The sequence below is a fragment of the Hyaena hyaena genome, unplaced genomic scaffold (genome assembly GCF_003009895.1).
Source record: "Hyaena hyaena isolate Hyena2069 unplaced genomic scaffold, ASM300989v1 scaffold_806, whole genome shotgun sequence".
Lineage (NCBI taxonomy): Eukaryota > Metazoa > Chordata > Mammalia > Carnivora > Hyaenidae > Hyaena > Hyaena hyaena.
In genome coordinates this window covers 159,481-172,266 of record NW_024081440.1, presented here as the reverse complement: position 1 = coordinate 172,266, position 12,786 = coordinate 159,481, and the positions used below count along the sequence as shown (strand labels likewise).

General features: G+C 36.6%; 1 protein-coding gene across 2 annotated transcripts in view; it reads left to right on the top strand.

Moving 5' to 3' along the window:
- ATR (ATR serine/threonine kinase) overlaps nucleotides 1-12,786 on the top strand; it is a 101,187-nt gene that overhangs the window by 59,429 nt on the left and 28,972 nt on the right. For both annotated transcript variants that reach the window (XM_039219315.1, XM_039219316.1), the window contains exons 29-34: nucleotides 302-466; nucleotides 1,478-1,569; nucleotides 8,559-8,650; nucleotides 8,874-9,051; nucleotides 10,367-10,546; nucleotides 10,975-11,134. In XM_039219315.1, coding sequence (XP_039075246.1) covers nucleotides 302-466; nucleotides 1,478-1,569; nucleotides 8,559-8,650; nucleotides 8,874-9,051; nucleotides 10,367-10,546; nucleotides 10,975-11,134 — 867 coding nt within the window. The remainder of the gene's footprint in view (nucleotides 1-301; nucleotides 467-1,477; nucleotides 1,570-8,558; nucleotides 8,651-8,873; nucleotides 9,052-10,366; nucleotides 10,547-10,974; nucleotides 11,135-12,786) is intronic.

Sequence of the window (12,786 nt, the reverse complement as noted above, 5' to 3'; positions counted from 1 at the left end):
TATTCAACAGAATTTATCATAAGTTGTATTTAAATAGAGTTCAGAACCTTAAAGTTCTTTGTAACTGTCATCAATAGCAATTACTAATGTAGATTCATGTTTAAGTGGAACAAGAGTGTTAAGATAATAGAATGTCTGGAGATAAGTTTATAATTTTACTGTGAAGTCTGCCTTGAAGGAAATACTGTTGCTTTGAGAAAAATTCTCATGTACTCACTTCACATAAACTGATGGTTTTATAATTTCAGTTCTAGTTGTATTTTTTTTTCTCATTTGATTGTTTTGTAATGGTTGAATAAAGAAATTGTACGCTGCTATGCATGAACCGGATGGAGTGGCTGGAGTAAGCGCAATTCGAAAGGCAGAACCATCCCTGAAAGAACAGATCCTTGAACACGAAAGCATTGGCTTACTGAGGGATGCCACTGCTTGTTATGACAGGGCTATTCAGCTAGAACCAGACCAGGTAAGATAATAAATGAAAGGCAACATAATGAAAAGAGCCCTGAACTAGGAACTCTGGAAACCTTTGTTTCAATACTATCTCTACTAGTGCCTGGAAAATATTTAATCATCTCTGAGCTTTGAGCTTCCCAGTTGATGAAGTTAGAGATGTGCTCAAGGATCTCAAAAATCTTTTCCCATGCCAAATTTCTGTGACCTTAGAAATCCCCCAAATGAATGATGTTTGTTGAGGAGTGTATTTTTATTAATGTGTGCTCATTTACTCTAAAATTTATACAATTTTAGTTTGCAATTAAAAGTATCAATTTGATATACATCAACTTTTTAATAATAATAGTGATTCTCTATAGCCTAAGAAACATTTTTAGATTTTACATGCCCCTTAGGATCCTCTATGAATCTCTGAAATACTTAGAAATACTAAGCTATAATTAAAATGGGGGTGTGTTAACAGATTTCATGTTTATTGGGACAGGAAGGGAATTTAGAATTCTTAATTTATAATCTTGGCTTAGATTCTCTAATCATACGGTATTGCTTTTTGTTGTATTTTACATGTTCATTTTCTCAGAAGCTCATACAGGATCCTTATTTTTTACAATGTTTTTTTCAATTTTAAAGAATATTGCATAGTCTCTATAACTTTTTAGTTACTAAAACCCTTAATCTATATTAATGTTATTGTGAGCTTTGAGTTTTAATTTTTGTGTGAGAAATAGTATGGCAAACAATCTTTAAACAAAATATTAAAGAGTACTCATTACATTAAATTTGATTTGCACCAAAAGGTAAACCAAATCTGGAAAAAACAATAAATTCAGTCTGAGAGTCTTTTAGATTGTCTGTATACTCTTTTAATACTCACATATAGGAGGACATTGTTGGGCGCTTTGCCATTAGACCATCCAAATCAGTTGCTGAACTAAGAAGGATAGGTTCAGTGAGGTAGTTTTTGTTTTCCAAGATATATTTGAAGTGACTATTGATATTTTAAATATTTTTAAATTTCTAGATTATTCATTATCATGGTGTAGTGAAATCCATGTTAGGTCTTGGACAGCTGTCTACTGTAATCACTCAGGTGAACGGAGTGCATGCTAACAGGTAATGTTTTTTTATTTTTATTTTTTAAGTTTGAGAGAGAGAGTAGGGGTGAGGGGCAGAGAGGTAGAGAGATAATCCTAAGCAGGTTTCACACTGTCTGCCTGTAACCTGATGTGGAGCTTGAATCCACAAACTGTGAAATCATGACCTGAGCTGAAATCCAAAGTCGGATGCTTAACCAACTGAGTCACCCAGGCGCCCCATAGGTAATATTTTTTTTAAAGAATGATTTTCTTTTGGGATACCTTGGTAGCTCATCAGTTAAGCTTCCGACTTCAGCTCAGGCCATGATCTCATGGTTTGTGGGTTTGGACCCCGAGTTGCGCTCTCTGCTGTCAGTGCAGAGCCCACTTTGGATCCTTGGTCACCCTTTCTCTCTGCCCCTCTCTTGCATGCGTGGTCACGCTCATTCTCTCTCTCTCAAAAATAAATAAACTTAAAAAAAAAAAAAAAAAAAAGAACAGGGGCACCTGAGCGGCTCAGTTGGTTAAGCATTGGACTTCAGCCTAGGTCATGATCTTCCCGTTCCCGAGTTCGAACCCTGCATTGGGCTTTATGCTGACAGCTCAGACCCTGGAGCCTGTTTCTGTGTCTCCCTCCCTCTCTCTGCCCCTCCTCGAATCGCACTCTGTGTCTATCTCTCAAATAAAAATTAAACTTTTCTCATTCAGATACAATAACAAAAGAAAATCATTCTTTTTTTTTTTTAATTTAGTAAAGAAATGAAATCTTGTTTTGTGTTTTCATGGTGTTGGAGTTAGGCAACAAAAACTTTTTTTCTCTACTTTGTCATAAGCTGATTTAGCACTTAACAGCTTACCCTCTCTTTTGTACCAAATGTCTTTATTTATTTGTTTTTAAATTTAAATCCAAGCTAATTAGTATTTAGTGTAATAATGGTTTCAGGAGTAGAATTTAGTGATTCATCACTTACATATAATACCCAGTGCTCATTGTAACAAGTATCCTCCTTAATGCCCCTGGCCCATTTATCCCACCCCCCACCCAATACCTCTCAAGCAAACCTCAGTTTGTTCTCTGTATTTAAGAGTCTCTTATGGTTTGTCTTCCTCTGTTTTTATATTATTTTGCTTCCCTTCCCTTATGTTCTTTTGTGTCTTAAATTCCACATATGAATGATATGATATTTGTCTTTCTCTAATTTTGTTTAGCATAATACACTCTAGTTCCATTTATGTTGTGGCAGATGGCAGGATTTCATTCTTTTTGACTTCCAAGTAATATTCCATTGTATATATATATATATATATATATATACCACATCTTCTTTATCCATTCAGCAGTTAATGGACATTTGGGCTCTTTCAATACTTTGGCTATTGTGATAGTGCTGCTATAAACATTGGGGTGCATGTGCCCCTTTGAATCAACACTTCTGTATCCTTTGGATAAATATCTAGTAGTGCATTTATTGGGTCAGAGGGTAGTTCTATTTTTAATTTTTTGAAAAACCACCATACTGTTTTCAAGAGTGGCTGCACCACTTTGCATTCCCACCAGCAGTGCAAAAGAGTTCCTCTTTCTCTGCATCCTCGCCCACATCTGTTGTTGCCAGAGTTGTTAACTTTAGCCGTTCTGACAGGTGTGAGGTAGTGTCTCATTGTGGTTTCGATTTTATTTTCCCAGATGATGAGTGATGTTGAGCATTTTTTTCATGTGTCTTAACAGCTTATCTTCTGTCCCAACAGTCATCCTTGAATTATATTTGCTTTAAGACAGAAACTTTGCAGAGCTCACCTGCTATTGGTGAGACTGAAATGAACACATCAAATGAACAAAAATATCTAAGCTCTGTCAACATTATTAGCACCATTAAATTTCTGTGTTGGGGAAGAGGAAATATTGTGACTGATTTACAGAATGCCACTCTAGACTGTGTGGGTTGATTTTTCCCTAGAGGATTGATAGAAATGAAAGCTGCCTCCTTTCCTAAAGAAAATGGGTTTGTTATGATGCAAAAAAGTAGTATGTATGTGTGGCAAAGATTAAGGCTGCATAGTTCTTCTGGTCTGGGGAGTAACTGTGGAGTAACCGTGGGGAGTACTCTGAGGACTAACTGTGGAGGTTTGTTGTGCTCTTGAAGCTGTCTTGCTCTGAGAGTTAAAAGACTTATTTCTTGATAAATTTGTCAGATGCCAACTGACTATTCTGGGCAGTGAGATCTGATCAAAAGGGTTGGTATCTTAGCTAATCAGAGAGCACACAGACCACTGTTTTTAGTTAGGACTCTCAAAGCAGCTCTTCTAAGTATAGGTTCTATAAATCCCCAAGTGTAATTTGCAAAGACTGCAAGTCTATAGTGTTTGAGAGCAGAGAAGGTCACTGTTAATCAGATGTTTTCACAGTAATGAAATTTATGAAACAAGGGAAGAAACTTTGCAGAAGCAGAGAAAGAATGGTTATATGTTTTAGATGTTTCTCCAAATTAGTTGAAAGACTTCATAAGTAAAGTAATTTGGGAAGGTTTGTCATGGCTCAAGCCTAACTCATGTCAAGTTTTGTTTTACACATGCTGCTGAATAGTTAGATTCCTCTTCTTTTTGGATCTGTGATACATAGAGCCTTCTGATCTATCATATGGAGAACAAACTAATAAGACTTGATGAAGGGAAGGGGGGATGGGCTAGATGTGTGATGGATATTAAGGGGGGCACTTGTTATGATGAGCACTGGTGTTACATGTAATTGATGAATCACTGAATTCTACTCCTGAAACTAATATTGCACTGTATGTTAACTAACTAGAATTTATTTAAAGTTTGTTTGTTTATTTTTAATATAATTTATTGTCAAATTGGTTTCCATATAACACCCAGCGCTTATCCCAAGAAGTACCCTCCTCCATGCCCATCATCCACTTTCCCCTCTCCCCCATCCCGCAACAAACACTCCCTCAGTTTGTTCTCTATATTTGAGAGTCTCTTATGGTTTGCCTCCCTCCTTCTCTGTAACTTTTTTTTCCTCTTCCCTTCCCCCATGGTCTTCTGTTAAGTTTTCAAGATCCACATAAGAGTGAAAACGTATGGTATCTGTCTTTCTCTGCCTGACTTATTTCACTTAGCATAATACCCTCGAGTTCCATCCACTCGAGGCCAGATTTCATTCTTTCTCATTGCCAAGTACTAGTCTATTGTATATGTAAACCACATCTTTTTTTTTTTTTTTTAATTTTTAATGTTTTATTTATTTCTGAGAGAAAGAGACAGCATGAGCAGGGGAGGGTCAGAGAGAGAGGGAGACACAGAATCCGAAACAGACTCCAGTCTCTGAGCTGGCTGTCAGCACAGAGCCCAACGTGGGGCTTGAACCCACGAACTGTGAGATCATGACCTGAGCTGAAGTCGGACGCTTAACCGACTGAGCCACCCAGGCGCCCCAACATCTTCTTGATCCATTCGTCAGTTGATGGACATTTAGGCTCTTTCCATGATTTGGCTATTGTTGATACTGCTGCTATAAACATTGGGGTACATGTGCCCCAATGCATTAGCACTCCTGTATCCCTTGGGTAAATGCCTAGCAGTGCTATGGCTGAGTCATAGGGTAGTTCTATTTTTAATTTTTTGAGGAACCTCCACACCTGGAAAACCTCTGTTTTCCAGAGCAGCTCCACTAGTTTGCATTCCCACCAACAGTGCAAGAGGGTTCTCGTTTCTCCATATCCTCACTACCATCTATAGTCTCTTGATTTGTTCATTTTAAAACTTTTTTTTAAATGTCTTTATTTTGAGAGACAGAGAGCAATCAGGGGAGGGGCAGAGAGAGGAGACAGAATCTGAAGCAGGCTCCAGGCTCTGAGCTGTCAGCACAGAGCCCGACGCAGGGCTCAAACCTACCAACTATGAGATCATGACCTGAGCCAAAGTCAGACACTTTACCAGCTGAGCCACCCAGGCACCCCTTGATTTATTCATTTTAGCCACTCTGACCGGCATGAAGTGATATGCCTTTGATGTGTATTTCCCTGATGATGAATGATGTTGAGAATCGTTTCATGTGTCTGTTGACCATCTGGATGTCTTCTTTGGAAAATTGTCTGTTCATGTCTTCTGCCCATTTCTTCACTGGATTTGTTTTTTGGGTGTGGAGTTTGGTGAGTTCTTTATAGATTTTTGGATACAAGCCCTTTATCCAGTATGTCATTTGCGAATATCTTTTCCTGTTCTATCAACTGCCCTTTAGTTTTGTTGATTGTTTCTTTTGCAGTGCAGAAACTTTTTATCTTGATGAGGCCCCAGTAGTTCATTTTTGCTCTTAATTCCCTTGCATTTGGAGAAGTATCGAGTAAGAAATTGCTGTGGCTGAAGTCAAAGAGGTTGTTTCCTGCTTTCTCCTCTAGGGTTTTGATGTTTTCCTATCTCACATTCAGATCTTTCATCCATTTTGAGTTGTATGTAATTGATGAATCATTGAATTCTACTCCTGAAACCAATGTTGCACTGTATGGTAACTAACTAGAATTTATTTATTTACTCATTTTAATGTTTCTTTATTATTGAGAGACAGAGCTTGAGCAGGGGAAGGGCAGAGAGAGAGACACAGAATCCGAAGCAGACTCTAGGCTCTTAGCTGTCAGCAGAGAGCCTGACACAGGGCTTGAACCCAGGGAACCGTGAGATCATGACCTGAGCTGAATGCTTAGCCAACTGAGCCACCCAGGTGCCCCAACTAAAAAATTTGGGGAAAAAAAAAGATTGCTCTATCATATTGGAGCAAATGGTCATTGAGAGGATGTGTTTTCTTTGGGGAGAATATTTGCATTTTTTTAAGTTTGTTTATTTTGAGAGAGAGAGAGAGAGAGAGAGAGAATGTAATCAGGGGAGAAGCAGAGAGAGAGAATCCCAAGCAGACTCCACACTGCCAACACGGAACCCAGCACAGGGCTCAAACCCATGAACCTGAGTGGAGATCAGGAGTTAGATGCTTAACTGACTGAGCCACCTAGGGTCCCCAAGAATATTTTCATTTAAACAAATATTTCTTCAAAATTATTGAATGTACTTGACCTGCATACTTACTCTTTTTAATGGGGATAAGTTCTGACAGTCTGATCCTCATTGCCTTTTGGTACTTCTTGGTATAATGCTTGGTATGATACAACCCCTCTAGATACCGAATCCTAATTCTACTCAGATATATCTTGAAATATTGATATTTTGGCATCTGGTGATAAGCTTATAAAGTTATTCACAACTGGACTTTTTGAAAACTACATTTTTTTTTAATTTTTTTTATTTTTACCTAATCTGTGTGCCCAACATGGTGCTCAAACTCACGACCTTGAGATGGTGAATCACATGCTCTATTGACTGAGCCAGCCAGGTGCCCCAAATTCCATTTCTATTGTATTTCTTCTAGCCTTGTTCTAAATTGTTTTTGGTGGAGTTTGTATTTAGAAATTATGGGATATTCAATATTTATGCTGCTATTTTAGATTTTTTTAATAAAAAAATTCACTCATTTTTTAATGTTTTTAAAATGTGTTTTTACTACAGAAAGAGCAAGGAGGGCTTTTTACGACATTGATCTTAATCTCTCTGATTCTGTTACTTTATTTATAATGTGAGGATATGTGTGCCTTTCTGTGTTAGATAATTAAATGGAGAAATTTGCTAGCACAGTGTACTCACCACAGGTCATGGGTTCGAGCCCCATGTCAGACTCTATGCTGACAACTCAGGGCCTGGAGCCTGCTTTGGATTTTGTGTCTCCTTCTCTCTCTGCCCTTTCATATGCTCACACTCTGTCTCTCTCTGTCTCTCAAAAATAAACAAACATTATTAAAGAGGAAATATTGGAAGAGTCTAGCTTCACTATAGCCATGATATAAAATATCATTATCCATCTTATTGTCACATAAGTAGAATGCTTAGAAAAAATAATTACCCATATCATACTTGTTTTTCAAATACATATTTTTTTAAAATGTTGTTTATTTTGATAGATTGGGGGGGTGGGGGAGAGAATCCCAGGCAGGCTCCGTGCTGTCAGCACAGCCCGACACAGGGCTTTAACTCACAAACCGTGAGATCATGATCTGAGCTGAAATCAAGAGTCAGATGCTTAACTGACCAAGCCACTCAGGCTTCCCTACAAATCCAAATTTTAAAGTAACTCAAAATAGTTTAAGAATAGGTATATATTTTAGGTAGCTTATTTTATATTCTGTTATGCCATTGACACGTTATTTGTAACTTTCTTAAACACCCCAAGCTGCTCCTGACCTACTACCCACCTGCTCCTCTATTTTTGCCTTAAGCTTAATTCAAAATCCCAAGTTCTTAGAATTGCTTACATCTGAATATGTATATGTTCAGTTGGCTCTTTTTCCTCCTGCCCTTTGTTCAAGTTAAACACACAGCTAATCTTACAATCGCACTTTGTAATTATCCAGGCATTAATTCTGTTCTAATCCTAATAGATGGTACAATTTAATTTGTTGGTGAATGGAATTTTTAAATTGCCCTTTTAGAAGTAATTATTGAGGGGGTGTCTGGGTAGCTCAGTCAGTTTAAGCACAGGACTCTGGATTTTGGCCCAGGTCATGATCTTGTATTTTGTGAGTTTGAGCCCCACAGCAGGCTCCAGTCTGTCAATGCAGAGCCTGTTTGAGATTCTCTCTCTCTCTCTCTCTCTCTCTCTCTCTCTCTCTCTCTCTCTCTCTCTCTCCCCCTCTCTCTCTCTGGTCTTCCCACAGTCTCTTTCTCTCTCAAAATAAGTGAATATACTTTAAAAAAAGAACAGGAAGTAACTATTGAAAAAATGTTTTTTGGGGAATGGAGACATTAAAAATTAGGGGGTTATTTTGGATAGAGACAATCATTTTGTATCTAAGTACAATATACAAAAATACAAATACAATAAATGGAGCAATAAATAAGTACAATAGAGAGAGTAAGACAATGAAAAAATCTCTAAATGCCACTTTAAATAAATAAAGTGTAGTTGATACTGGCTTCTTTTAATAGGTCTGAATGGACAGATGAATTAAACACATACAGAGTGGAAGCAGCTTGGAAATTGTCACAGTGGGATTTGGTGGAAAATTATTTGGCAGCAGGTAAAATTACTCCTTAAGATATAAGCAGTTTTAATATGCTATAAATATTCAGACATAAGTAGCTAAGTGCCATCTATAATTTTTCAGCTTGTTTTATAATTGCCTTATTGTTCAAAGTAGAATGAAACCATCTGTTCATTATTTCTGCTGACCATTTTACCACATGAAGTAAACCTTGTTTTGGGGCCTCATGGCATTCCTTTACTCTACATTTATTTTTCAGATGGGAAATCTACAACATGGAGTGTCAGATTGGGTCAGCTATTATTATCAGCCAAAAAAAGAGATATAACAGCTTTTTATGACACACTGAAACTAGTAAGAGCAGAACAAATTGTACCTCTTTCAGCTGCAAGCTTTGAAAGAGGCTCCTATCAACGAGGATATGAATATATTGTGAGGTATTTGTGGGGGAGGGTCCATTATTATATTCCTGGTCTATATGTGTCTTCTGACAGGCTTGGAATGTTTTGATTAGTGAATAACTAATCAAATCTAACTAAATCAAAACTAAATAACATTAGTAAATATGTTTGGTATCATGTGTATCTACACAAAACGGCTCTTTAACTCCTTTATTTTACAAGCACTCTATAGTTTTTTATGTGTTGGTTGATTTTGTTTGTTTGTTTGTTTGTTTGATTTTTAAAGTAATCTCTGTGCCCAGCATGGAGCTTGAACTCATGGCCCTGAGATCAAGAGTCAAATGCTTTATCACCTAAGCCAGCCAGGCACCCACACCATATAATTTTTTTTAAGAATGTTCTAATGTATATCCTTTTCATTGGAAAGGCAATTACGAGATGTCTAAAAATAAGAAAAATATATTTGTTCTGTTGTAATGTCATATAGTCTATAGACATTTACTGTGCCTGGCACTTTGGTGCTCAGTACTTGTTGGTTTCTTCTTCTCACTTAGAAATGCATTTGACATTTCCTTCCCCCAAAATGTAGGTATTACACTACTAGTAAGGAAAATTACTTCTAAATTAACTTTTAGAAGTAAGGAAGAAATTGATGGAAAACATTTCAGGTTTGTTAGTTTACCTGAGAAAAATAATAGATGTTATAATTGAAAAGATAAGTAAGAACTTTTTTTTTTTTTTTTTTAGTCAGAAGAATTTACTATAATTTGTATCAGCCCCTTTGGTAATAGTTTAAAGAAACCATAGATTGGACCACTGAGATTAATTCTATTCTGTAGCTACTCAACTGAATCCTTGAACACTGAATCATAAACACTGTGTATTATATGGGGAAAAAAAGCTTCTGTGAGTGTGTCATGAGTGTTTCCATCATTTTTAGAAAAAAATAAAATTGAATTTATTTCACAGTTTTTACTATCATCTACTATGTCAGGCATATGCAAATATTTACGTTAATTTATAATGGGTCTGTATTTTCTTTTATCTTCGTATAGGTAATAAAATTTGATTTTCGTACCCTTGAATTTAGTTTTTCATACCCTTCTCCAATTTAATGAGAATTTGACCATAGCAAAGCACTAAACATTGAAATCAACATAATTGGTGTTTTATACCCAATTTACAAAGATAAAAATGTTACCGCTTATATACCAATAATATATAAGGTTAAAGTTCTTCCAAAGAAAACTGTACATTTTAGAATCTTTATGGCTAATTTAAGTACATGCTTTGTGTATGAGATTAATAGGGTGAATATGATAACATTTTAATATAGGCTGTCTGTCTTCAGATTGCACATGTTGTGTGAATTGGAGCATAGCATCAAACCACTTTTTCACCAGTCACCAGGCGACAGCTCTCAAGAAGATTCTCTAAACTGGGTAGCTCGACTAGAAATGACCCAGAATTCCTACAGAGCCAAGGAGCCCATCCTGGCTCTCCGGAGAGCTTTATTAAGCCTCAACAAAAGGTTTTTCAAACTTTTTTTTCATGTCAGTTATCTTGAATTTACTATTATACTTGCATGTCCTTTGGGAGTATTTCTCTTTCTTGATTTTCTCTCTGAATCTGTTTATCAATTGTGAAGGCAACACTATATAGTTGAAATGAACTTAGAACTTAAGAATTACTTTTGTGTGTACCATATCTTTTTTTCTAATGTTAAAAACATGTCTTGCAGAGGTACAGATATATAAATCAGTATTAAAGTTTTCATAGACTTATAATTGACAAAATTGACCACTCTAAGAAAATAAAATTAATTTTTTAACAAATCAAATGTCTTTGATTTCTTTGAAATAGTATATTAAGAAGGTTCCATGGTAAGAAGAGATATGTTTAAATTGTTGAATATACTTAAAAATGCTCTTTTTTCCTGTTTTTGTTATACTTATTTAGACCAGATTATAATGAAATGGTTGGAGAATGCTGGCTACAGAGTGCCAGAGTTGCTAGGAAGGCTGGTCACCACCAAACAGCCTACAATGCTCTCCTAAATGCTGGAGAATCACGACTTGCTGAACTGTATGTGGAAAGGGCAAAGTGGCTGTGGTCCAAGGTATGGCCAAGGGAACGTCATCATACATATAATATGCTGTTGTAGATGGTGTATGTCCTACCAAGGCCTGACTAAGAGATGATCTTTAATCCCAATTCAGATTCATTGTCTTCATCATTCTGCCATATCTGAAGAAACCATTTCTTCTTTACTGAAGTCCCCAAATGGCTTTCCGTTCAAGATGAAAGAACAGTTCTTTCTGTTTTCATCTGCCCTCCTTTTTTTTCTTGAGGGAAGCAGCCAATTTTTACTTTGTTCTTATCTCCTGTATATATATATATAGACAGTCTACATGCAATAGGCATTCAAAAAATATTTGTTAAATGAAAATAACACTGTTCCCTACTTATATGCTTGGCAAATAATTAGTTCTAGGTAGACTTGCCAGTTTCATTCTTAAGATTAATTTCCACACTAGCCTATCAGGACAGGCTTAGCATAAAAACAAAAGTGCCCAGCAATCCCCAGATTAAAGTAATAGTAATGAGAAAGAAGCTTTTTGAGTATCTGAACTACTTACAAAGGTAATGCCACAGATTTAAATGGCTATTACTTACATATTTCCTTATGCTTGCAACCAGTCTAGAATGAGTAGTAAGCTTAGCATGTTCCAGAAATTGACATTTAGCAACTATAGCTGGTGCTATCTGTGGTTGTGGAGGCAAAAGTAATGATTCAGCCTGTATTTATCAGTACCCGGTCATTTTCTGAGCTAGTGCTAGTCTGGATTGTAATACCTTAAATTCACTTTGTTCAAAATGCAATTCTTAAACTACTAGTCAATAACTGCTTCTCCTATATTGTCTATTTTTCTGAATAGACTCTATTGAATCCTCTCATCTAAAACAGAAATATGGGCATCATCTTGAACTTCTTCCTCTCCCTCATTTTCCATATTCACTTGGAGACTAAATCTACCTTAGAAGTATCTTTTGAAAAAAATTTTTTAAGTAGACTCTCCCTGTAGACATGGGACTTGAACTCATGACCCCAAGATCAAGAGTTGCATGCTCTACCAACTGAGCCAGCCAGGCACCCCATCTTTTAATTTTTTCTTTTTAATGTTTAATTTTTTTGGGGGGTGTACAGAGAAAGAGGGTGACAGAGGATCTGAAGCAGGTTCTGCGCCGACAGCAGAGAGTCTGATGTGGGCTCAAACTCATGAACCATGAGATCATGACCCGAGCCAAAGTTGGACGCCTCTAGTAATATTAATAGCCTTTTTTTGAGCTTGCCTATTCCTCTGTGCCCATTACTGCAGTCTGTGATTTTTCTAAAATGCACATTGAATCATGTAGCTCCTCTGATAAATCTTCTGAAGTATTCTTCACGTGTTTGTGATGAAGTCTGACCCCTGGAAAGTACACAAGGCTTTTTCTGATCAACTTCCAGTCTCCCTCTTCAGCTTCACTTGTCACTATCTTAAAGACCCTTTAGGCTTTAGGTAAAACCAGATTACTTACCTTTTCTAAGTAAAATTTTTATTCCTTCTACCAAGAGTGTCCTTCACTGACTTCATTTCCAGAAAATTGCTATTTATTCTTTAAGACCTAATTCAAATTATCCTCATTTGGTAACCTTTCCTGGCTGTTCCTCTCCTCCATTTTCCTTTGCCTTCATGTAGATTTAGAAGCATCCCTTCTCTGACCCTA